This window comes from Schistocerca nitens, chromosome 7, assembly GCF_023898315.1.
Source record: "Schistocerca nitens isolate TAMUIC-IGC-003100 chromosome 7, iqSchNite1.1, whole genome shotgun sequence".
Taxonomy (NCBI): domain Eukaryota; kingdom Metazoa; phylum Arthropoda; class Insecta; order Orthoptera; family Acrididae; genus Schistocerca; species Schistocerca nitens.
The window spans coordinates 58,311,800-58,338,558 of NC_064620.1; the positions used below are offsets into that span (position 1 = coordinate 58,311,800).

Consider the following 26,759-nt stretch of genomic DNA (forward strand, 5'->3'; position numbering starts at 1 on the left):
CCGAGAATCCAAGAGTAAGTAAAACTGAACTGATGTTCTACACATGAAAGTTACAATGGACTTTACTTCAATTCTTCAAGCAGCTTTGGCAGCTGTCCTCTTCGTTATACAGTCACTTTTTGAATTTATGGGCTTTCTACTGCAGATGCTGCTTCTGTTGCTGACATATCGCTTCAGTCGGCAAGAGTATATGCAGCGAATCCCAGTTACAGGTAGTCCTTCACAGGACGAATCGGACAAACCATATTGTTTGATTAATAATACAGCTTACGAATGTGTCACTTAAGCATTGCGTCAATCTCATCACCAGAGACAGGATTGTCTCACGTTTGATGCTGGAGAATTATGTAGATCACAATGATTCTCACATCTAATGTTGGAGAATTGTGTGGATGTAACAGAAATACAGGTGGCTCATGCTAAGAACTATGCAGATGGAAAAGGAAAAGTAAAAAGCTACACCATCGCTAGGAAAAAATGATTAGGAATTAACACATATGTCAAGACAGAAAAATATCAAATTAACTGATGACCTGATAATGTCACGGCGTTTAATGTCTACAAAAATCCGAGAACTAGCAGCCGCATTCGCACAATAGGGTCTTGCCATGATGTTGGGGTGTAGTCGTCCCCAGCTGAGTGGTCAGTGTACATCGCTGCCATATGGAGGAACCAAAATTGACTCCCAGTACTGTCGAGGACGTTTGCTTGGTAAGAGGTCTGGTACTGGTTGCACATAATATCGCGATGTCAACTGAGGAGCTAGTTGATTGAAATTTAGCAGCCTCAACGTCTAAAATTTCGTCAAAACGGCCAAATGTACTGTGTGCTGACCATATGCCCCTCCACATCGCACCTGCAGAAATCGACACGGCATTCGATCGACATCCTTGGGTCTTCAAGACATGGTCGACGTTTGTATTGTACAGTGATGATTTGAAGAACCATAGCCCTGGGTAGGGGTATGTGAAAGAAGATGAAAATGGAGTCGCTATTAGGAACTGGCTGGAAATGGGCAATTTCAACATCATCCACAATGCTAAATATCTAGGCACGTTTAGATCTGGCAAATGTGAGAAGAATTATTTTGCTGTTCTCTGCAGATTGTCCATGTCCACTGTCAGTAATAACAGTTTGACACAATGCAAAGTTCTGACGTCATTAACGCACAGTCAGCACAAACGAGTAAGCACCCAGTCTGCTTCGATGGAACTTTCAACGTGTAGAGTGACACCAGTGTAAGACGGGTAGAGATGTCCAGTGGGGCTCTTCATACGCAGCCTATTTTGATAGATTTGTGAGTGCTCTAACGGTTCATACCACGTGTATTTCGACGTCTATACATAACTGGATCGCCACAGAAGTATATCGAATGATACCCCCCCCCCCCAATTATTAGTAACCACACAGTGACAAAAGAGCTGCAGATTTGTTTTTCAAATGGTTCAAATGGCTCTGAGCACTATGGGACTCAACTGCTGAGGTCATTAGTCCCCTAGAACTTAGAACTAGTTAAACCTAACTAACCTAAGGACATCACAAACATCCATGCCCGAGGCAGGATTCGAACCTGCGACCGTAGCGGCCTTGCGGTTCCAGACTGCAGCGCCTTTAACCGCACGGCCACTTCGGCCGGCTTTGTTTTTCACTAAGGGTTACTACACTTGTAATACCGTATCGTTATACGAGGCGTGTTTTTTAAGTAAGTACCGTTTAGAAATTAAAAAAAAAGACGTGCTAAGATATCTCAATAATTTTATTTTTACAAGAAAGCCTGTATCTTAATCTATTTTTCTACATAATTTCCGTCAACATTGAGGCACTTGTCATAACGTTGCACCAATTCTTGAATACCCTCCTCATAGAAGTCTGCTGCCTGACTTGTTAACCACTGCATCACCACTGTTTTGACTTCATCATCGTCCTGAAGACGCTGACTGCCCAGGTGTTTCTTCAAGATGAAACATGGGTGGACTACGTCACACCAGAATCAAAGCAACAGTCCATGGAATGGCGGAATTCAGATTCACCCAGGAAAGTGAAGTTTAAGCAAAGAATTTCTGCCCGCAAAATCATGTGCACAGTTTTTGGGGACAGAAAAGGAGTATTTCTTGTGGAATTTCTGCCTCGTAATGAGACTATCAATGCAGCAGCTTACTGTAAGACATTGCACAATCAGAATTTCTGCCCGCAAAATCATGTGCACAGTTTTTGGGGACAGAAAAGGAGTATTTCTTGTGGAATTTCTGCCTCGTAATGAGACTATCAATGCAGCAGCTTACTGTAAGACATTGCACAATCTGCGCCGTTCAATTCAGAACAAAAAACGTGGCAAATTGAGCAAGGGCATCGTTTTGCTGCTAGACAATGCCCGTCCGCATGTGGCGAATCAGACCAAAGATCTCATCAGATCTTTTTGATGGGAAACTCTAGATCATCCTCCTTACAGCCCTGATCTTATGCCCAGTGACTACCATCTGTTCCTACGTAATGTTCTACTTATGTTACTACAAGATGTTTCACTGCATGACAGAATGGCGATGTACTTCCAACATGAAGGATGTCCGGTACACCAGGTCGCGTGCGGTTGAAGCGGTATTGAATAGCATATTTCATGACAGGTCATGATTGGTCCGCACGTTCACCGGATCTGACGTCCCCGGATTTCTTTCTGCGGAGAAAGTTGAAGGATATTTGCTATCGTGATCCACCGACAACGCCTGTGGGCGGTCAGCGTCTTCACGACGAAGTCAAAACAGTGATGATGCAGTGGTTAATAAGTCAGGCGGCTGACTTCTATGAGGAGGGTAATCAAAAGCTGCTACAACGTTATCAGAAGTGCCTCAATATTGACGGGAATTATGTAGAAAAGTAGATTAAGGTACAGGCTTTCATGAAAAAATAAAATTATTGAGATATCTTAGCAAACCTTTTTTTTATTTCAAAACGGTACTCTGTTAAAAAAACACGCCTCGTACATCGTTATAAGAGATCACAGTTATTATAAATGTAACACTGCTGTCCAAAATAGGAATTTTTGTTTACGACAGGCTCCAAATGCCAGCTGCGACATCAACGGAACTTAATTCCAATGCAATTCGCAGAATTCCATATTGACTAACGAGTAGATGGTGGCGGGGAACTAGGTGACGAGAGGACTCACGTGTAGAACTGGGCCATTTCTGGGATGGAGTCTGTGCAGAGCGCCCTGTAGGTGTCGGCGAAATTGAGCAGTTCGATGGCGGCGTTGAGCAGAGTGGCCGAGTACTGGGCGTCCACAGACTGGAACACGATGGACGCCGACGCCAGCGCCGCCGCCGCCTCGCCGGCGGCGTCCGTTCCTGCAATGACGCCGACCGACAACCCGTCTTGAGCCCCTGCCAGTGGTGCAAGGGATTCACTGTCCCAACCCCTTCCAGAGTAACCTAGTTTCTCGATTATTGGCAAGACCTCTGCAGTATATTGGAGAAACCAATGAAACAAACGAGGGCTACAAAAGAACCGCAGCAAATACATTTCGACCCTTACATTTGAAAACAGCCAATAACTAGTATTGCCAGTTTCTTCACCAGTAGGGCCACTAAAACCAGTCATTCGTCAAAAACTCACTTATTGTTGGTCAATGTAGCTCATGTAAAGTCGGCCAACCTGAACGAACGTAAGTGCGTCTTCGTCTCAGATCTTGTATTTTTGTTAGTTATCTTCAACAAGTAGTGGTTTGCACTCGTCTCAGTTGTAGGATAGCACGATCCCTTTGCTGAATTGAATATAGGCCAACGAGAATATTTGTCTCAGTACATCACAGACATATTGCTATCAGAAATCAGATCAAACTATCTAGGATGCTAGTCTCAGTAATGGGCATAGTCAGTGGGTTCTCTTTCTCAATAGCTTCGCCTCAATCTGATCAGACCAATATGGGCCCAAGGCTTCCTGGATCTAAGCTACACTCGAACCCTACCATCGGTTTTTAGCAGCTCATCTAATCAGGTCATTGTTTTCCAGACGTCTGGGTTACCGATAAGTTGACGAGCCCAGGAGAGCACTGTATGAGACGTCTTGCTGTTAGAAAAGGTAGTCATGGCGTTAGTCTGCTCCCATAGACCATTAATGCCAAATTTCGACTCATTGTCCTCAAGGATATGTTCATCATACGTTCCACATTTACTTCTGGGGCTATTTCGCGCAACGGCCCTTATCTATCAGCAAACCATGCAAACGTCACTGCTCCTGGTTGTTAAGGCTTTCAGTCACTGCGTTGTCCCTGGTAAGAGACAATGCCTGAAATTTGGTATTCTCGGCACAGTCTTGACCCCGTCTATATTGAACTTCCTAACGATTTCCGAAGTGGCATGCCCCACCCTTGTAGTTCCAGCTACCATACCTTGTTCAAAATCTGTTAATTCACGTCGTGCAGCCATAGTCACTTCGGAAATTTTTTTACTTGAACCACCTGAACATAAACGACCGAGCTGCCAATGGACTACCCTTCCATACCTCGTGTATGCGATACTGCCGCCATCTGTATAATATATCGATATTGCTACCTATTCACTTTTCTCACCTCAGCGTATTCTAAGTCACTCGTGAAGTAGAAGTAGTGGGTGGAAGCAACTTCAACAAAAGTTAACGCTCCCAGTCTTTCTTACTATCACACGTACTTTGGTTTAGAGGAATAGATGCGACTGTGTCGTTAAGATGAGCTGGGAAGACGGATGACTGAGATCAACGTCTTTCAAGCACTCTCACAACTCACATTCCAGACATGGCGATAAGCGCAAAATTTATATATACACATATTGCCGATTTTGGGAACACTAAGCCCTTCATGACTAAAAATTCATATTTTTTGTTACTTTTGTCTATATTATTTCCTTTCCTGACCTAGTATTTGTTTAATAGTGATTACAGCATGTACAAACGAGTATAGTTCTAGCCCACCAGGATAGCCGAGAGCGCTAACGTGCTGCTTCCTAGAGTCGGGTAGACGCGCTGGCCCCGGATCGAATCCACTTGGCGGATTAACGATGAGGGCCGATGTGCCGGCCAACCTGGATGTGGTTTTTAGGCGGTTTTCCACATCCCGCTAGGAGAATGCCGGGCTAGTCCCCATGTTCCGCCTCAGTTACATGGCTCGCATACATCTGAACACATTCGCACTATTCCATGGATTACACTCAACATAGACAGTTGGGGTACACTCATTCCGTCCCGGGGGGTACGGGATGGCGGCAGGAAGGGCACCCGGCCACCCCTTAAACATTAACATGCCAAATCCGATTAACGATTGCTGACCCTGCGTAACTGCGGGACAAGGTTCAAGCGATAGATAAATAGATGGATAGAAACGAGAATAGTTCTACACTGTCATCAAGTTGCTCGCAGATCCTTGACCACAATGGTGGTTCTGTTGACATACTGCAAACGCTGACGAGATAGGAAGACAACAAAGCAGTGAAGGGAGGGGAGAGGTTCTTTGGCGGAGGAAAGCAGACAGAGAGGTCATCGGTCTCATCGGATTAGGGAACGACGGGGAAGGAAGTCAGTCGGTCATGCTCTTTCAAAGGAACCATCCGGGCATTTGCCTGAAGTGATTTAGGAAAATCACAGAAAACCTAAATTAGGGTGACCACATGCGGGGCTGAACAATCGTCCTCCCGAATGTGAGTCCAGTATGCTAGCCACTGCGCCACCTTGCTTGGTAAAAGCAGTGAAGCAACTAGATCCTCAAATGAACCAAAATCGTAATATGCCAGTTGTTACAGTGGTATTTATGAATATAACTATAAATCAAGTGACAGCCCCACTTATTAGAAGCCCATCATGTTACAAATATCATCGATCCAAACTCAGGGTTATTGACAGGAAGTGTGACTCACCAGGGAAGGACTCGTTGAGCAGGTAGGCTGGCCTGGGAAAATTGATGTCTTCGGGGCGACCCCAATAGTTGTGGTCGGCAGTGCCGTCGCCGACCTGCAGGTAGAGCTGGTTGGGCTGTGGGTGCGCCTTGAGCAGCCAGTCGGTGCCCCACTTGATGGCGTCACGCACTCCATCCAGGAGGCCCGCCTGCTGGTACCCTGCTTGGAACTCGATCGCCCCCCACGACAGCACAGTAAACGCCGACGACGCGGGGAAGGTGAACTTGACGAAGTCTCCCGCTATAAGAACAGCACACTAGTCGTCACCAACGAAATTGTCATATATAACTGGTAATTAAGGATTACATAACCATTTACAGGAAAGAGTTGAGAGCCTTAATTTGGCTGAACGCTAAAAAAGACTAGGCAGCTAAGATACTTGTTACATCAGTAATGCCGGCCGCGGTGGTCTCGCGGTTCTAGGCGCGCAGTCCGAAACCGTGCGACTGCTGCGGTCGCAGGTTCGAATCCTGCCTCGGGCATGGATGTGTGTGATGTCGTTAGGTTAGTTAGGTTTAAGTAGTTCTAAGTTCTAGGGGACTGATGACCACAGCAGTTAAGTCCCATAGTGCTCTGAGCCATTTGAACCATTTTACATCAGTAATAAACCTTAAGAGTCCAATGTACATGTCTTTAATCAGCACCTAAAGATCTTAGTCACACCAAAGAATTATTTCATTACAAAAATAGAACTGTTAAGCAGCGGCTGTTAGGTATAATACCAATTAGATGAAGGAGTGATTTACGTGACGCAGGAAGTATTTTATCGACCCTGTTGTTCATCGCAACACCATGAAGGACGCATGTAACAAACCTCAAATTGGTATGAAGTATACTACATGTCTGAATATGCAAATAATTAAAATTTCAATGTAATTGCACCAAATAGGAGGTAGCAACCGAATCTGCTTAATGTACATATGGAGATATTTCACAGTGGGTTTCTCATTCAGAAATCGCATTTCATTGTTGCTTGTTTGGAAGGAGACTGCATCATGCCTTGTGTAATACGGAGAAACGTCTACCGGCGCAGGACTGTGGAACTCTCAAGCTGAGGTTTTTCATTCCACTGTATTGCAGCTCGCGTTGGTCAGGAACACGCGATTGTCATATGAATGTAGAGTCGATGGGCTCAGGGGGGCCTCACTCGCGCCTGTCATGATATCAGTGGCCCCATGTAACTAGCGCCAGAGAGCACACCCACATACGATTGATTTTAATATTCCTTCTGCTTCCTGGTAATACCGTGTCAATTGCTGACTCTATTAACTGACCTAATTGCGTCAACGACAAAACCTGCTCTTTAAATTGAGTAGTTTTAGATTCTTGAACGCCGTACAATTGACTTTACTGGCGCTGAAGATCTAAGCTGCCAATATGTGTGCCCAAGGTTAACTGTGCACTAGCCTATTAGCGTACCATTAACAGTGTATGATCTTTTTATTTTTTTTTATTGAGTCTTCAGTTTCATGTAGCCTGACGTCAGTTCCTCTCCCTTGCCAACACTTTCATCTCTAGCAATTGCAATCTATGTTCTTAATTATTTGCTAGATGTGTAGCAATCTCTGCCTGCTTCTACAGTTCTTAGCCCCTGCAACTCCCTCTATTGCTATTAGCAGTTGTCCTATCGTCCTGTCCCTTCTTCTTGTCAATGCTTTCCATATTTCCCTTCCCTCGCCGAATCAGTGGAGGACCTACTCATTCCTTACCTTATTAGTCTACCTAATTTTCAACATTCTTCTGTAGCACGACAACTCAAATGCTTCTTTTCTTTTCTGTTCCGGTTCCCCCCCCCCCCCTCCCACCCTTCCATGTTTCACTGCCATACGATGCTGCGCACCGAACGTACATTCTCAGAAATTTGTTCCTCAATTTAAGGTCTATGTTTGATAGTGTTAAAATTCCCTTGGACAGGAGTGCCCCTACTGCCAGTGCTACGTTGCTTTTCGTGTCCTCCTTACTCTAGCCGTCATTGGTTGTTGTTCTGCCTAAGTAGCACAATTCCTCAAATTCATCTGTTCCGTGATCAGCAGTTATGATGTTAAGTTCCTTGCTATTCTCATTTCTGCTACTCCTTATTCTTTCGTTTTTCTTCGATTTACTCTCTGTACTCATTAGACTGTTTACGCCATTCAACAGATCTTGCTTTCACTGAGGACAGAAATGTCATCTGGGAATCTGAACATTGATGTCCTTTCACCTTGGATTTTAATTCCACTTTTGAACCTTCCTTTTAGTTCCATCATTGCTTCTTCGACGTATGAATTGAGCAGCAAAGGCGACATATTCCTTCCCAGTCGCACACACTTTTTGATCCATGCACGTCTTTCTTGGTTTTACACTATTTTTATTCCCTCCTGATTCTTGTACATATTGTACATTGCTCGACGTTCCCTATAATTTACCCCTAGTTGTCTCAGGCTTTCGAACAACTTGCACCATTTTACATCATTGAATATTTTTTACAATCTGACAAATCCTATGAACGTGTCTTGATTTTTCTTCAGTCTTGCTTTCATTATAAATCACAACGCGAAAACTGCCTCTCTCGTGTCTTTACCTTTCTTAAATCCAAATTGGTCATCATCTGTAAGTTCCTTAATTTTTATTTGCATTCTTATGTATACTATTATTATCAGTAACTTTTATGCATGAGCTGTTAAGCTGATTGTGTGATTCTTGTTGCACTTTTCGGCTCTTGCAATCGTCGAAATTGTGTGGATGGTGTTTCTTCCCGAAAGTGTCGTGGGTGTATCGCCGTTCTCATACATTTTACACGCCATCGTGAGTAATTGTTTCGTCGCATCTTCCCCCCATTATTTTAGAAATTCTGATTCAATGTTATCTGTCCCTGCTGCCCTTTTTGATTTTAATTTTTTCAGAGCTCTTCTAAATTATGACCCTAATACTGGATCCCCGGACCGATGACCGTCGCAGTCTGGTCCCTTTAATCCCACAAACCACAAACCAACTGGATCCCCTATCTCTGCCCTGTCGACTCCTGCTTCTTCTTCTATTACGTCATTAGATAAGTCCTACCCCTCACAGAAGCCCTCAATGTACTCTTCCTACCTATCTGCTCTCTGCTCTGCATTCAACAGTGGAATTCCACTTGCATTCTTAAGGTTACGCCCTCACTTTTAAATTCACCGAAGTTTGTTTTGACTTTCCTGAGTCACTCCTTCCGACCATAATTTCATTTTGGGTTTCTTCACACTTTCATGTGGCCAGTTCGCCTTAGGTTCCCTGGACTTCCAGTTTATTTCATTCCTAAGTAATGTGTATTGCTGTACTCCTGAGTTTTCCTGAACGTTATTGTACTTCCTCCTTTCATCGATCAACTGAAGTATTCGTTCTGTTACTCAGTGTTTCATCGCAGTTACCTTCCTTGTAACTAGGTTTTTATCTCCGACTTTAGTGTTGTCCTGTGAAATGTCCATTCCTCTCCAAGGTGACTGCCTACTGAGCTATTCATTATCGCAGTGTCTACAGCCTCAGAGAACTTCAAGCTTATCTTTTCATCCTTTAGTACGTCCGTATCACACTTCTGTACGTACTGATTCTTCCTGACTGAACTCTTAAATTTCAGCTTACACTTCATCAGTACTACACTTTTATATGAGTCTGTCTTTGGACCTGGGTACGTCTTACGATCCACTATAAGATTTCTAAATCTCTGCCTAACCATTATGTATTCGAACCGAATTCTTCCTGAATCTCTCAGGCTTTTCCAAGTAAACTTCCTCCTCTTGCCATTCTTGAACAGAGTATTCGCTGTTACAATATGAAATTTATTGCAGAGCTCAATTAGGCTCTCTCCTCTCTCATTCCTACTACAAAGCCCATTTTCTTCCGTTACATTTTCTTCTACTCTGTCCATACAACCGCATTCCAATCTCTCATGACTACTACATTTTCATTTCCTTTTACTTACTTAATTACCTGTTCAGTATTCTCATATACGTTCTCTATCTCTTCATCTCCTGCCTTCGGCATCGGTATATATACATGAACTATTGTTGTCAGCGTCGATTTGTTGTCGATTCTCATGAGAGCAAAACTATCATTGAAGTATTCACAGTAACTCACTCTCTGTCTTCATTATGAATCTTACAACTGTCACTGCGTTTTCTGCTGCTGTTGAAATTACCTAGAGTCATGTGACCAGAAATCCCTATCTTCTTTCCATTTCACTTCACTAGACGTGCCTCAAAATTACAATGTCGCCGGCCGAAGTGCCCGTGCGGTTAAAGGCGCTGCAGTCTGGAACCGCAAGACCGCTACGGTCGCAGGTTCGAATCCTGCCTCGGGCATGGATATTTGTGATGTCCTTAGGTTAGTTAGGTTTAACTAGTTCTAAGTTCTAGGGGACTAATGACCTCAGAAGTTGAGTCCCATAGTGCTCAGAGCCATTTGAACCATTTGAACCATTACAATGTCCTGTGGAAACTTTTCACCTCTTCTTTTTTTTCACAGATCTTACAGTGGCTGTAGTTTATTGCGTATAACACGAAGAAAGTCTCCGTTACGTACATATACGTGCTTCAGCTGTCTTCATAGATTCCTTCTCTCCTCGTCCCCATGGTTTCCTAGGTAGTCCTCATCCTTATCTTTCAGAAGGGACAAATACAAGTATTTTGAGAGGTTAGTTTTCCTCCTGCTTCCATCTAAGATGTCCATATCGCAGTAGTCTGTGTCGTTCAGTGCAGCTTGTAATATCTTCTACCATTTACATTCCTTATACTATTCTACACTCCTGGAAATGGAAAAAAGAACACATTGACACCGGTGTGTCAGACCCACCATACTTGCTCCGGACACTGCGAGAGGGCTGTACAAGCAATGATCACACGCACGGCACAGCGGACACACCAGGAACCGCGGTGTTGGCCATCGAATGGCGCTAGCTGCGCAGCATTTGTGCACCGCCGCCGTCAGTGTCAGCCAGTTTGCCGTGGCATACGGAGCTCCATCGCAGTCTTTAACACTGGTAGCATGCCGCAACAGCGTGGACGTGAACCGTATGTGCAGTTGACGCACTTTGAGCGAGGGCGTATAGTGGGCATGCGGGAGGCCGGGTGGACGTACCGCCGAATTGCTCAACACGTGGGGCGTGAGGTCTCCACAGTACATCGATGTTGTCGCCAGTGGTCGGCGGAAGGTGCACGTGCCCGTCGACCTGGGACCGGACCGCAGCGACGCACGGATGCACGCCAAGACCGTAGGATCCCACGCAGTGCCGTAGGGGACCGCACCGCCACTTCCCAGCAAATTTGGGACACTGTTGCTCCCGGGGTATCGGCGAGGACCATTCGCAACCGTCTCCATGAAGCTGGGCTACGGTCCCGCACACCGTTAGGCCGTCTTCCGCTCACGCCCCAACATCGTGCAGCCCGCCTCCAGTGGTGTCGCGACAGGCGTGAATGGAGGGACGAATGGAGACGTGTCATCTTCAGCGATGAGAGTCGCTTCTGCCTTGGTGCCAATGATGGTCGTATGCGTGTTTGGCGCCGTGCAGGTGAGCGCCACAATCAGGACTGCATACGACCGAGGCACACAGGGCCAACACCCGGCATCATGGTGTGGAGAGCGATCTCCTACACTGGCCGTACACCACTGGTGATCGTCGAGGGGACACTGAATAGTGCACGGTACATCCAAACCGTCATCGAACCCATCGTTCTACCATTCCTAGACCGGCAAGGGAAGTTGCTGTTCCAACAGGACAATGCACGTCCGCATGTATCCCGTGCCACCCAACGTGCTCTAGAAGGTGTAAGTCAACTACCCTGGCCAGCAAGATCTCCGGATCTGTCCCCCATTGAGCATGTTTGGGACTGGATGAAGCGTCGTCTCACGCGGTCTGCACGTCCAGCACGAACGCTGGTCCAACTGAGGCGCCAGGTGGAAATGGCATGGCAAGCCGTTACACAGGACTACATCCAGCATCTCTACGATTGTCTCCATGGGAGAATAGCAGCCTGCATTGCTGCGAAAGGTGGATATACACTGTACTAGTGCCGACTTTGTGCATGCTCTGTTGCCTGTGTCTATGTGCCTGTGGTTCTGTCAGTGTGATCATGTGATGTATCTGACCCCAGGAATGTGTCAATAAAGTTTCCCCTTCCTGGGACAATGAATTCACGGTGTTCTTATTTCAATTTCCAGGAGTGTATTTACTTTGAATATGATGCAGTCGCGACTCTTCACAGCTTCCTCTCGTTGCATCAAACTTCAGAATTTTCAATTTTCTCTCTTGCTTTTTTATGATGTACGGAGAGTGATTCTCTCAAAACGAATTGATGATGTACAAAAATTGCTACACAATTTTTAGGAAAGCCAATGCTTAATTAACATGAAAAACGGCTACGTTTGTGAATAAACGCTAACCATTGCTATTACGTGCGTACAATTTGTGAGTATTTTATAAACTCACCGTCGAAGTAACCTTGCGTGAGGTCCTCGCCGAAGATTCCTTTGTCGTCAAGGCACGAATCCTTGCGCCAGGATACCAGAGGGTCCATGCCGGTCAGCTTTCCTGAACGCTGGGCTTGGTAGAATAGCAGCGACTTATAGATAACTTCGGTGTAGTTGTATGTCGCACCTGTAAAAGATATGACAGTTGTTGTTAGGATGAACGAATCTTGTTAACCTTAGCTGTACTAACGTTACGCTACACGACTCTGCGAGTTTTTATGCACTGAAGAACTATCACGCATATCCTACATTGTGGGGATTGTTTATTTGATACAGGGTAGCCGTTTGGTAGGGAATATAACGCAAATAAATAAAAATTACACAGTACCGTCATTTCAAAAAATATATTTAGATTATGTTGTTCTTTTCTCTATCTCTCTCCCTTTCTCTGGAAAATACAGGCCAAACCTCTACAGTGGATAATACAAGCATTTTATCCTTTTCCTAACACAAGTACTTGGTGAGCATGGATGGATACAGACCCAGTTTTTCATGCAAGCAAGCGGAAAGCTGTGGAACGCAAATATCGGAGTTATTGTCGTGATGCCAGCTTATAGTGTGTGTAGTGTATGCAGTGACTGGTGCTGAGAAATGAATGAACCATGTAGCACTAGTTTTTACATTATTAAATAACTTCATTGTAGGAACATTATTGTACACTATCAATAAACCGAATGAGGTTACATAGTTTTTAAACTGGCCTGGTATTCGGAAGGATGGACACACTAATCTTAATTTCACCATTGTTATTTAGGTTTCCGTGATTTTCCTAAAATTCTTCAGTCATGTACAGGAATGATTCCTACTACTGTATACGGCCCTTGCTGTCTGTCCGTACAGTCCTGTAAACTACAGTGAGTATGAATTGCGATTTTTCTTGATTGGCGACTCCATGGAGTGTCCCGTGCACCACGACCAGATAATGGATATACTTGGAAGGAGAGACAGCATTTGTCGTCTTTTTTTGTTTTATTAACCGCAAAATCGATTTTCGGTCACTTAGTGACCATCCTCAGTGCTGTAATATATAATTTAAATTGGTAGGCACTGGTGTCAACAAGCTTCGAGCGATCACATAAACTGATTTCTTCTTAAGCTCTAATACCACTACATGTGCCGTATCCACGTTTACACGATACATGGATCAATAAATACCACCACCGGTTTTCTTGTTTAGCGATATGACCAGTCAAGTATCTCATTACCCTATTTATAAACATCATTAGATTCTTGCAATCAATCCCTCTTCGTCTAAGATATCCGGTCGCATGTTATGAGTCTTCCACAACATTGGTTTCCCGCGATAGATGTAGACGAGTACTTTTTGGATGCGTGAGTATTTTTATTTGACGGGTGTGCCCTTTGGAAGATCAATTTCGGTTTTTAGCAAGCAGTGTGACTCGCCACATGCAATAGTTAGCAAACATTTAGTGTAGTAGGCCTACTTCTGTTTATCTTGTTTTGTAGCACGTTGCCAGAGGTATGTGTTTCTAATCTATGCATCTCTAAGCCCGTGAGTTCAGCTGAAATCTTTGTAAAATCGTACGTGATTTTGATTAATTTCAATTAGTAGCGTAGTAGAGTGCCCTTCGAACATTCAAAGAAGCTACAAGCGCCATTGAGGGAGTCCTGCGCAGATGGGGACGCAGCGTTGGGTTTCAGTATGAGATTCATCCGACCATGGCATAATAACCCAGAATATTTTAATAAATACGATACTTCAGACCATGAAAGTTTATATTTTTAAAATTTACACGTTACTAGGTGGTGGTTGAGCCAGAGGCAGTATACCTACATAAAACCTTTTTGAAAGTCACTCACTGAGCAAAATGTACAAAATCGTTTAAGTAGAGAGAAGAATAGCTAGAACATGTGAGCGCTAGTGTTGTACATTGAGAATGCTGATCCTAGTAACACATGATGTTACCTCATCGGTGCTTGAACCTAGTGACCGGTTTTAGAATCACCTGAAGGGATACACTCTACAGACCGCCACAAGCAGTTGCCGGCACTTTCAACTATTTTCGTCGTTGTGAGACGTGAAGTTACGTTTTGTGCACCATTTGTAAATATTTCGAATTAAAAACATCTAAGTGCTATGTATCATATTAAAGTTATTTTAAAGATATTTTTAATTCTACGACTACAACGTCTTATGGAAAGTAAAATTCCGTATATTTTTAAAACTAGTTACGTAACATGTGGATGGATAAGCCACACTTTTTCGGTCGTGTACCATTCTGTACCTTGAGAAGGAAGAAGTTCCTTTACCATGAAGCACGTGATATTTAAATCGATTGAGTTTCTTTCAAGTGTTAATAATTTTATTTGTCTTGAAAATGGAAAGTTGTGTTGGTTTCCAATATTTTTTGTTTCAATACATATTTAACTTTTAATTGGTTTTTGATAATATTTGGACTTAATTTAATGTCACTTTCTGCTTGTTGGTGTGTAGCAGGGTAACAATGTAACAGGCTATTATATACAGTATCGACAAGACTTTCTCAATTTCACTGCGTTCAAGTTTCGACAGAGTGTTTGTTGCTAGGTATATTACCATATTGTACCTTCTAACATTTCTCGCACTTGGAAAAACCTTACTTTTCAGTATAAATTCTTGTAACTTCAGAAGAAGATTGTAGTATAGAAAAAGTTAATTCCATCATTTACAAGTTAAGTGAGAAACCCCTATTACATGGATGGCTATTTGCGGCGTTGCTATGGTCATTATGTCATTACTAAGCGAAAAGATTACTCTTTATTTGTTTCTTTGTCGCTGTGTTGTGCCTCAATTGAACTTGAGCTTTCTCTAGTCGGCTAGTGTCATCTGAAAGTGAACTTGACTTTAATTCTGTCGAGCGTAGCTAGAACGGCACTTTCAAGCTCAGAGGAAAATGGAACGAAGTTTGAGTTGGTCACGCAGAGAAATAAATCAAAAATAAAATTTCCCTCACCGATAAACATAGGGAAACAACATCACTATTTCTAATAGTTGACATGAAAGCCTTGTGTGACGAGCTAGTGCATAAAAAAATGCACTCTACAAAAAATTCACCTGCTTTCCTTCACAACAGAATTGTTATAAGCCAAATGTTATTACTTTTTCATTCGATGTCGCATTGTGTAACACAAAGAAGGCTACACTTGGCAAAAACTATGCACATCTTCTGTTTTCATTGTCCTGCTACAATAATTGCTACAACTAAAGGAATACTGTACTTCTAAAAATATAACGTGACTACAAACTCGAACGTCAGCTGTCGATCGTTATTGTCAGCAGTCTTCGGTCACGTTCGTGAGTAAGAGAAAGCAAGCTGTATGCACATCGTGCCCGCGCAGAGATACAAATATCCATAACGCCTGTAGGCACCCTGCTCTAGATCTTCCGATGCTTTCCGGTCATCAGCTGTTTGCGTATGGCATCTGGATGTTTTCTAATCTCATTAATCCACCGTACATCAGATTGTCATCTAGGCGATTTCTTGTCTGTTGGAATCCAGCAGAAAAATTCTGTAAGTTCGTCTGTCATACATTCGCCTGACTACATTTTCGTGTAGCTTCATTTCATTTTCATTACATTCTTCCACTCTAATCTGCCTTCCGGTGCATTTGTTTGTTTTACTACACACCTCCTAAATCTCAGTTATTATCTTGCTGTCTCCCGACTTGAAATTGTCAGTTTGTCTGCGTAACGGACAGCGTGTCCAGCAATCTGCGTCTGTTTGCTGACGTCTGTTGTATCCGGAAAGGCGTCGTTGTAGGAGGATACAGGGTGACCTGGACAAATCTGCTAGCTGTTGTGATGGGTGACACCTTGTTCTAAATGTAAAAGATGTAAGTTAATGCAGATGAGTAAGAAAAACAGTCCCATTATTTCTGAATACAGAATAGATAGTTGGCTGCTGTACGCCATCCCATCGATTAAACATCCAGGCGTAACGTTGCAAAGCAATCGGAAATGAATGTTAACGACGGTAGCAGGGAAGGTGAATGGTCGACGGCGGTTTATTGAGAGAACATCAGTAAAGTGCAACTCGTCTATAAAGAAGACCGCATGTAGATCATTGGCAGAACTCATTCTTGAATGCTGATCGAGTGTTTGCAATACCAACAGGGTCGAATTAAAACAAAACATCGAATCAATTCGGAGGCTGTCCGCTAGATTTGCTGCCGACAGGTTCGATGAACATGCGAGCATTACGCACATGCTTCTTGAACTCGAATGGGAGGCCCTGGAGAGAAAACGACGTTCCTTCCTTGAAATACTACGGAGGAAATTTAGAGAACCAACATTTGAAGTTGACTGCACAGCGATCGATTCTGTTGTCGCCAGCCGGCCGTAGTGACCGAGCGGTTCTAGGCGCTTCAGACTGGAACCGCACGACCACTACGGTCGCAGGTTCGAATCCTGCCTCGGGCATGGATGTGTGTGACGTCCTTAGGTTAGTTAGGTTTAAGTAGTTCTAAGTTCTAGGGCACTAATGACCTCAGCAGTTAAGTCTCATAGTGCTCAGAGCCATTTGAACCATTTTTTTGCTGTCGCCAACGCACATTCCGTGTCGGGATAAGACGAATTATGCTTTATACAGAGACAAAAAAAAGGCTCTGAGCACTATGGGACTTAACATCTGAGGTCATCAGTCCCCTAGAACTTAGAACTACTTAAACCTAACTAACCTATGGATATCACACACATCCATGCCCGCGGCAGGATTCGAACCTGCGACCGTAGCGGTCGCGTGGTTCCAGAATGAAGCGCCTAGAACCGCTGGGTCACCACGGCCGGCTATACACAGACATATAGACAGTTATTATTAACTCAGTTTGTGAGTCCAAGAGGAAAGCAAATGACCAGTAATGCTCAAGGTACCCTTAGTCATATGCCACACGATGGCTTAAGGAGTATGAACATACCTGTAGATGTCTTTATGTCAAAACTGGTAATGCTCACTATACAACTGGTTAGCAGTACTACGTTCGAAACCCGAAACTTCCTCGGAGATTAAAACTATGTACCGGACCGAGACTCGAAATCAGAACCTTTTGCCTTTCGCGCGGAGGTGTTCTACCGACTGAGCTACCCAAACACGACTAACGCCCCGTCCTCACATCTTGTATTCTGCCAGTTGTGAGGTAACGGGCGTTTCGCTCTCATTTAAGTGTATGGCCGAAAGAGTCAGCCTTCAGGAATTGTGAAACCAACCGCATCGTCCAGGACCGTATGCCACAAAGGGCGCATATTCACCACGAGATGGGGAAACTCACAGACGTCTATTGTCTATTGAGGCCTAAGCGCTGTAGTGTGCGAGTGAGACAGACGAGAACCTACGTCATAGGGAAACCCAGTAGAAAACGTTTGTGGCCAAGGAGACGTAGCAGTGTTAAATATGGTGGACCTAAGCTCGGCCATAAAAGGAAACATTTATGAAAACTAGTTAACTCTGTAGTAATGCAGGGAATGAAGCCACAGTAATTTTAATCTGCCATCCTCCATAAATTTTCATGGTGATCCCAATGAAACTTGAATATTGATCATATCTATAATACACTCCTGGAAATTGAAATAAGAACACCGTGAATTCATTGTCCCAGGAAGGGGAAACTTTATTGACACATTCCTGGGGTCAGATACATCACATGATCACACTGACAGAACCACAGGCACATAGACACAGGCAAAAGACCATGCACAATGTCGGCACTAGTACAGTGTATATCCACCTTTCGCAGCAACGCAGGCTGCTATTCTCCCATGGAGACGATCGTAGAGATGCTGGATGTAGTCCTGTGGAACGGCTTGCCATGCCATTTCCACCTGGCGCCTCAGTTGGACCAGCGTTCGTGCTGGACGTGCAGACCGCGTGAGACGACGCTTCATCCAGTCCCAAACATGCTCAATGGGGGACAGATCCGGAGATCTTGCTGGCCAGGGTAGTTGACTTACACCTTCTAGAGCACGTTGGGTGGCACGGGATACATGCGGACGTGCATTGTCCTGTTGGAACAGCAAGTTCCCTTGCCGGTCTAGGAATGGTAGAACGATGGGTTCGATGACGGTTTGGATGTACCGTGCACTATTCAGTGTCCCCTCGACGATCACCAGTGGTGTACGGCCAGTATAGGAGATCGCTCCCCACACCATGATGCCGGGTGTTGGCCCTGTGTGCCTCGGTCGTATGCAGTCCTGATTGTGGCGCTCACCTGCACGGCGCCAAACACGCATACGACCATCATTGGCACCAAGGCAGAAGCGACTCTCATCGCTGAAGACGACACGTCTCCATTCGTCCCCCCATTCACGCCTGTCGCGACACCACTGGAGGCGGGCTGCACGATGTTGGGGCGTGAGCGGAAGACGGCCTACCGGTGTGCGGGACCGTAGCCCAGCTTCATGGAGACGGTTGCGAATGGTCCTCGCCGATACCCCAGGAGCAACAGAGTCCCTAATTTGCTGGGAAGTGGCGGTGCGGTCCCCTACGGCACTGCGTAGGATCCTACGGTCTTGGCGTGCATCCGTGCGTCGCTGCGGTCCGGTCCCAGGTCGACGGGCACGTGCACCTTCCGCCGACCACTGGCGACAACATCGATGTACTGTGGAGACCTCACGCCCCACGTGTTGAGCAATTCGGCGGTACGTCCACCCGGCCTCCCGCATGCCCACTATACGCCCTCGCTCAAAGTCCGTCAACTGCACATACGGTTCACGTCCACGCTGTCGCGGCATGCTACCAGTGTTAAAGACTGCGATGGAGCTCCGTATGCCACGGCAAACTGGCTGACACTGACGGCGGCAGTGCACAAATGCTGCGCAGCTAGCGCTATTCGACGGCCAACACCGCGGTTCCTGGTGTGTCCGCTGTGCCGTGCGTGTGATCATTGCTTGTACAGCCCTCTCGCAGTGTCCGGAGCAAGTATGGTGGGTCTGACACACCGGTGTCAATGTGTTCTTTTTTCCATTTCCAGGAGTGTAGTTTGGGATTTACTGTTAAAGTGAAACATGGCCGGAGACGGGCAGAGAGGTACAGCTCATGTCGAGACACCAAAGGGAACAGTTCGGATTGAGACGCAAAAGTGGATAGTCGGCCTTTAGGTATCTAGGAAGTGAAACGACATAGAAAATTTCGCGTTGTGTGTAATCGCGGGACTTAGTCTCTGAGCGGTGAGCAGCAGCGCACCTGGAGTGAACTCAACTTTTCGTGTGAACATGGGAGTATTGTGTTTCGCAATGAGATTTTGAATGCTTGAACTGTGTCAAAAGGATATGCGCTCGAGTGTAACAGTAACTCTAAATGCGTCCACTTTCGCTATTAGTTTGCTTTCTAACTAAACATTATTCCAACCAAATCGCAACTGTGTGGCCTACATCATTTATGCGTCTTTAATTTAGTTCCCGCTATTATTACTACTGTTACTATATGTTATGTTAACTATGTATTTCGCAAACTTGTCATCAGCCAGAAAATTTCACCAAAGGGTCACAGGTGTCTAATTTAGGGCGTGTAATGCGACACGTGCGGTTCAACCCCTAGACAAATGAGTCCGAACATGTATGGGATGTTAGCTCGCACAGTACCTCGTCTCCTACCTTCCAGATTTAATTATTCCCATCATACTATGCCACCACATCCCAAAATTATTATTCTTTTACGTAAGTTCAGTGCTAAGTCTGATATTAATCTACACTGAGATGAAGTCCATGTTAGTCGTTCCAGAATATTTTAGCGTCAAAATTGTGCTAAGTTACGTATTTCTTTGTCTAGTTAACTCGAATAAAATAAATAAAGATTGTAATCAAACAGTTATTCGGTTATTATTGCAGTTACAAAATATCCAAGATAATGAGTGAATTACATTTCTAAAACATTTTTTCAGTTGTACATTCATCATTCGAAATTTCTCCTCTCGATTATGTACACCGGCGGTCGTGCCAATAAAATTACCTGCAGTATTTCAAAGTTTATTTATGACAACGTTTACGACATTTCTTATTTCTTGAATTTTGAAATAGTAGATGAAACAAGTCATAGTCTTTTACCAATCCGCCACCTCTCTGGGTTCATCTTACCGCGACTGATCAAATGATGTACTCAACTTCAGTAAGCTTCACGTATTATCACAGGATGCTCTGAGAAATATGAGTTTATGGAGAGCTTCTATATCTCCAGTTACATGTACATGATTGCTCAGCAAATTTTAGTTTAGTATTTGGCAGAGGGTTTATCGAACCACTTGCAAGCTATTTCTCTACCGTTCCATTCTCTAATAGTGCGTGGAAAAAACGAACACCTAAACCTTTCCTTGCAAGCTCTGATTTCCTTCCACTTTTGGGGAAGAAATAGCTCGTAATTGAAACTTCGTCAAAATATCCAGCCCCAAGGAAAAATGCCTTTGTTTTAATGACTGTCAGCCCAATTGCCTTGCACCCTCTCTCTCCCTTACTGAGCGACGATACAAAATGAAATCCCTTCTTTGAACGTTTCCGATATCCCCCGTCAGTACCGTCTGGAAATTATACCATAAAGCGTAGCAAAACTCCTGGAGAGGACGGACAAGAGTATTTTCGTTTACATACATCTGATGTGTGGAAGAAGCTAGGATATTTTATCTAGTTTTCACCCTGTCTCAAAATATTTTCATACACCAAATGCACTGTTTGTTGTGCACTGCGTAGCGCATGACGAACGCTAGAACAGTAAATTAGCTGCCATCATAAGTGGACGAACAGCAAGAGTTTTTGACCGGCTCAGAAGCAAGGACATTTCGATAAATACCCATGACATTAAGAGCACAGTGGTTTATGTGATAATCTGTTGTACCTGAATGAGACAGCCAACACGGAAGACGCAAAAATACAGGGCACGTAAGTGATTACGCGCTCTGCTGAACATCGGCAGGGAGAGGTGCGCTGACGAAACAACCGGGCGATCCACCCTGTACAGCCGGCTGCAAACGAAACGTGAATGTGGCCGTGCAAGTTCACGATGACGTGGACGTAGCTCCCAGGAACGTCCCACAAAAGCCTTTTCAAAGAACTGCGTATACGTGCTACTGCTTCTCAGGAAATTTGTCTCAGGTAATATATCTCTTTTTCAAATCAAGAGCCCGATTCACAGAATCAAAAGCGGATAACAGAATAACCCTTGTAAAAACTACGTTTCAGGACGGTGTCCACAATTCACGAAATAACATTTCAATATCTCTACCAACAAATCCAGGAATATTTGTCACTACTGCATTCTTATAGTAATCGAGAAAGAATAAAGTTTGTAAAACTGATTACCTATAATTCTGGCCGTAATGAATATACAGATACCATAAGATCAGTGTCGTAAGGTTCCACAGCAACTAAGTAAAGATAACAATATTTTTAAAAAAGTTATTCCTGTTAAATGCTTAATACTGAAAGACTCCTAAAGAGGTGTAAAAAGTGGAGACAGAAACATATTGCACCGTCTTCGAGCGCAATTAGTGCTACTAATAAACATTATCAACTCCTGATAATCGAACCATTAATATCTTAATATACACGGAAGAGACAAAGAAACCGGTAAACCTGCGTAATATCATGTAGCGCCGCAGCTAGCACGAATAAGTGCACAATACGACGTGGCATCGACTCGACTAATGTCTGAAGTAGTGCTGGAGGTAACTAACACCATGAATTCTGCAGGGCTGTCTACATATCCGTAAGAATTCAAGGGGGTGGAGAGCTCTTCCGAACAGCACGTTGCAAGGCACTCCAGATGTGCTCAATAACGTTCATGACTGTGGAATCAGGTGGCCGCTGGAAGTCTTTAAACTCAGAAGAGTGTTCCTGGAGCCACTCTGTAACAATTCTGAAAGTGTGAGGTGTCGCATTGTGCTGCTGGAATTGACCAGGTCCGTCAGAATGCACAATTGTCACGAATGGATCCAGGTGATAAGATAGGATGCTTACTTACGTATCACCTGTCAGAGTCGTACCTAGACACTCAGGAGTCCCATATTACTCCAACTGCACACGTACCACACCACTACAGAGCATCCGCCAGTTTGAACAGTGTCCTGATGACAAGCAGGGTTCATGGATTCATGAGCTTGTCTCAATACCCGTACACGTCCATCCGCTCGGTACAATTTGAAACGCGACTCGTCCGACCAGGCAACATGTTTTCAGTCAACAACAGTCAAATATTGGTGTTGACGGGCCCAGGCGAGGCGTAAAGGTTTGTATCGCGCAGTCATCAAGGATACACGAGTGGGCCTTAGGCTCCTAAAGTCCATTTCGATGATGTTTCCTCGAATGATTCGCACTCTGACGTTGATGGCCCAACACTGAAATCCGCAGCAGTTTGCGGTAGATTTGCTCTTCTGTCATGTTAAACGGTTCTCTTCAGTCGTCGTTGGTCCCGTTCTTGCAGGGTCTTTTTCCGGCGGCAGCGATGTCGGAGATTTGATGATTTAACGAATTCGTGGTTTTCAGGGTACACTCGCGAAATTGACGTACGGTAAAATCCCCACTTCATCGCTATCTCGAAGATGCTGTGACCCAGAGCTCGTGCACGGACTATAACACGACGTTAAAACTCACTTAAATCTTGATAGTCTGCCATTGTAGCAGCAGTAACCGATCTAACAACTGCGCCAGACACTTGTTGTGTTATATGAGTGCTGCCGATCGGAAGGCCGTATTCTGCCTGTTTAGATATCTCTGTATTTGAACACGCATGTCTATACCAGTTTGTTTGGCACTTTAGTGTATATCTTACGTTGGAGAGAGCATCTTTCATGGAAGTAGGACTGTGGCACCTATTTATCTTTGTAATACATAATATTTGAAACCTACATAAGGTATAGTATAGAAACAGAAAAAAAACACAGTACACAGATGGTCAGTATGATGGTGTATTTTTACAAAAAAAGCACACCGTCAATCAATCACTGTGAGAAAACGTGAGAGATCGCAAGTGTTTATGTATATGTATTTAGTAACTTAAAATTAATTAGTTTTGTATACAAATCGACACATTCCACATGGCGGGGGGATATCACAAATGAGTTCACGAAACATTTTACAACAGCTTCGACTATAACATAGCGAGAGAACAGATACATAAGTAACTTACCGTATGCGACGCCGACCAACGTCAGCAGTGATACAGCAGTGAAACGAGCCATGATTGTAGCCTAACTCAAAAACGACCCCGAGAGGGCCCGTATATATATTCACTTATTGGCGGTTCCGTGTAACGATCCATATTTGTTAACACAGAGCACTTTGTTAGTGAACACATGTGTTTACCGTATCTAGCGCCAATTCGCTTTGTCACATGCGTGGTTATGGCCACCGCTACATTCATCGGAATGCTGTGTTCATAATACAGGCAGGTGGGAGGCGGCAGTTACATAACATGTTTGTTTTGGACACGTAGCACCCTACAAGGCGGCTTCCGAGAACCACATCATCAGACCACACCTCTCTAGCACGACACGAGACAGTGTGTTTCGTATTCCTTTGCGGCTCTTGTTCCCTGCTCTTCAGTTGGACATTCTCGTCACGCCACAAGCGACAGCTGACGCTGTTGCGTGAGTGTGTCAGAGGACCGTCTGCGCACGCAGGTGACGTCATCTGGAAACAGCAGTGGGTTTTGCCGGTAACAGCTGTCCCAGAGCCACGGCTGATCCCTGCAGAGACGACAGCCAGTCACAGTTGTGTAACACCAGGCCTCTGAACCCACTGACTCCCAGTTTCAAACCGCTATGCCACCTATTTACAACATAAGGTTTTGTGTCTTCTATTCGAAGTTCTATTTTAATCAGTCAGTACCTTGATATTACTCGTACTCCTGGCATTTTGTTTTCCTCGTGACATTTCTTGTGAACAGCGTAATGTCTGCTGTTATCTGCATTGCTGCCAGAAATCTACTGTTATGTTTCCAATCAGTGCGACTATGCAATGTATGCAACATTAGGTGATGACCTTGTTTCAACCGAAGCGCAAACTGAAGACGAAATTGAAAATGAAGTGAAGAATCAGGGCCACAATGACCATGGAGTGAGCGAGGGACATGAAGAAGATGGAGAAGGAAGAAATAAAGAGTCTGTTCCCATTGTGAGTTACCCTTTAGAAGCCATTAGAACTGTGAGCATGTTCTATGAAGATAGATGAGAGAGCACTGAAACTCCAAATGAAATAATGAACATACGAGGTGTGGCTAGAAAAAAACCGGACTAGTACTGGTGAAACAATAAAACGAATGCAATAAGGCTGAAAGTCGCGTGACCTGTCACGTGACTCTCGCTCCGCCTACTGCTCGAGTTTCATCTGCCTCCTGCACTCAGTCTGCCCGTGGCGTCTGTTTTAAGTAGTTGACGTTTTGTCTGTGCGTCGGAAAATGTTGAGTGTACAGAAAGAACAGCGTGTTAACATCAAATTTTGTTTCAAACTCGGAAAATCTGCAAGTGAAACGTTTGTAATGTTACAACAAGTGTACGGCGATGATTGTTTATCGCGAACACAAGTGTTTGAGTGGTTTAAACGATTTAAAGATGGCCGCGAAGACACCAGTGATGACACTCGCACTGGCAGACCATTGTCAGCAAAAACTGATGCAAACATTGAAAAAATCGGTAAACTTGTTCGACAAGATCGCCGTTTAACAATCAGAGCAGTGTCTGAGTTAACAGGAGTTGACAAGGAAAGTGTCGAACAAGTTTACCGTTTTTTTCAATGTTTGCATCAGTTTTTGCTGACAATGGTCTGCCAGTGCGAGTGTCATCACTGGTGTCTTCGCGGCCATCTTTAAATCGTTTAAACCACTCAAACACTTGTGTTCGCGATAAACAATCATCGCCGTACACTTGTTGTAACATTACAAACGTTTCACTTGCAGATTTTCCGAGTTTGAAACAAAATTTAGATGTTAACACGCTGTTCTTTCTGTACACTCAACATTTTCCGACGCACAGACAAAACGTCAACTACTTAAAACAGACGCCACGGGCAGACTGAGTGCAGGAGGCAGATGAAACTCGAGCAGTAGGCGGAGCGAGAGTCACGTGACAGGCCACGCGACTTTCAGCCTTATTGCATTCGTTTTATTGTTTCACCAGTACTAGTCCGGTTTTTTTCTAGCCACACCTCGTAGAACGTAATCTAGAATGTGTGTGTTGGACAAACAGACACCAGATTAAAATAACTAATTACCTCACTCCCGAGTAAAGAAGCCTGGTGAGTATTCGATATATTGCTGTATATACTGTATTCATGTAAGCTTAAGAGTGAACACTGTATGTAAAATAAAACAAGGCTAAACAAATTTGATCTTTTCCATTTCCCACCGCAAGAGAATGAAAATACGAATCTCGGTTACAACGACACTTGTTTGAAACAACGTAATTATCAAGGTCCTTTGAATGTGGTTATAGCCGGGTTCCACTGTAAATGGAGAAAAATTGCGGTCTTGTCACACTTTCCAGGGGCACTCCTGCCGATACCCTTGTCTCTGTCTGATAAACACTCGCCTTCGAGAACAACGTACTGGGTTCTATTGCATTGTATGTATTGCATGTTAACCGGGGACCTAGAAACGACGGAGAGGCTCCGTCCCCGCCGCAGCCGCAGTGGTCCACAACCCCACGAAGACTTCCGCAGTCCACTTCACCCCTCCGCCGCCCCACACCGAACCCAGGGTTACTTTGCGGTTCGGCCCCCGGAGGACCCCCCTCCCCCAGGGAACGTCTCATACCAGGCGAGTGTAACCCCTATGTTTGCGTGGTAGAGTAATGGTGGTGTACGCGTACGTGGAGAACTTGTTTGCGCAGCAATCGCCGAGATAGTGTAACTGAGGCGGAATAAGGGGAACCAGCCCGCATTCGCCGAGGCAGATGGAAAACCGCCTACAAACCATCCATAGACTGGCCGGTTCACCGGACCCCGACACAAATCCGCTTGGCGGATTCGTGCCGGGGACCAGGCGCTCCTTCCCGCCCGGAAAGCAGTGCGTTAGACCGCACGGTCAACCGGGCGGGCTACTGGGTTCTATTACTTAATAAGTTTTCGAGTCACTCCCATACCTGGGGATGTGTTCCGTATGTTCGTACCTTCGGTAACAGTCTGCAGTAGAGCACCGTGTCAAACACATTTCGCAGTCTAGGAATATGGAATCTGCATGTTGCCCTTCATCCATCGTTCGCAGGATATGATATAAGAAATGGGCAAGCTGAGCGATACTTTCGAAAACCTATCTGATTCGTGGACAGAACCTTTTCTGCCTCAAGGAAATTTATTATATTCGAACTGAGAATATGTTCAAGTATTCTGCAGCAAACCAATGTAAATGAAATTCGTCTGTAATTTTGCGGATCCGTTTATTACCATTCTTA

General features: G+C 44.5%; 1 protein-coding gene across 1 annotated transcript in view; it reads right to left on the minus strand.

Moving 5' to 3' along the window:
* LOC126195358 (endoglucanase A-like) overlaps positions 1 to 23,650 on the minus strand; it is a 49,440-nt gene extending 25,790 nt beyond the window's left edge. Inside the window, exons 1-4 of the mRNA XM_049933937.1 lie at positions 23,501 to 23,650; positions 12,355 to 12,522; positions 5,880 to 6,158; positions 3,164 to 3,341 (exon numbers count right to left, since the gene is read on the minus strand). Coding sequence (XP_049789894.1) covers positions 3,164 to 3,341; positions 5,880 to 6,158; positions 12,355 to 12,522; positions 23,501 to 23,552 — 677 coding nt within the window. The 5' untranslated portion in view covers positions 23,553 to 23,650. The remainder of the gene's footprint in view (positions 1 to 3,163; positions 3,342 to 5,879; positions 6,159 to 12,354; positions 12,523 to 23,500) is intronic.
* Between the last annotated feature and the right edge of the window lie 3,109 nt (positions 23,651 to 26,759).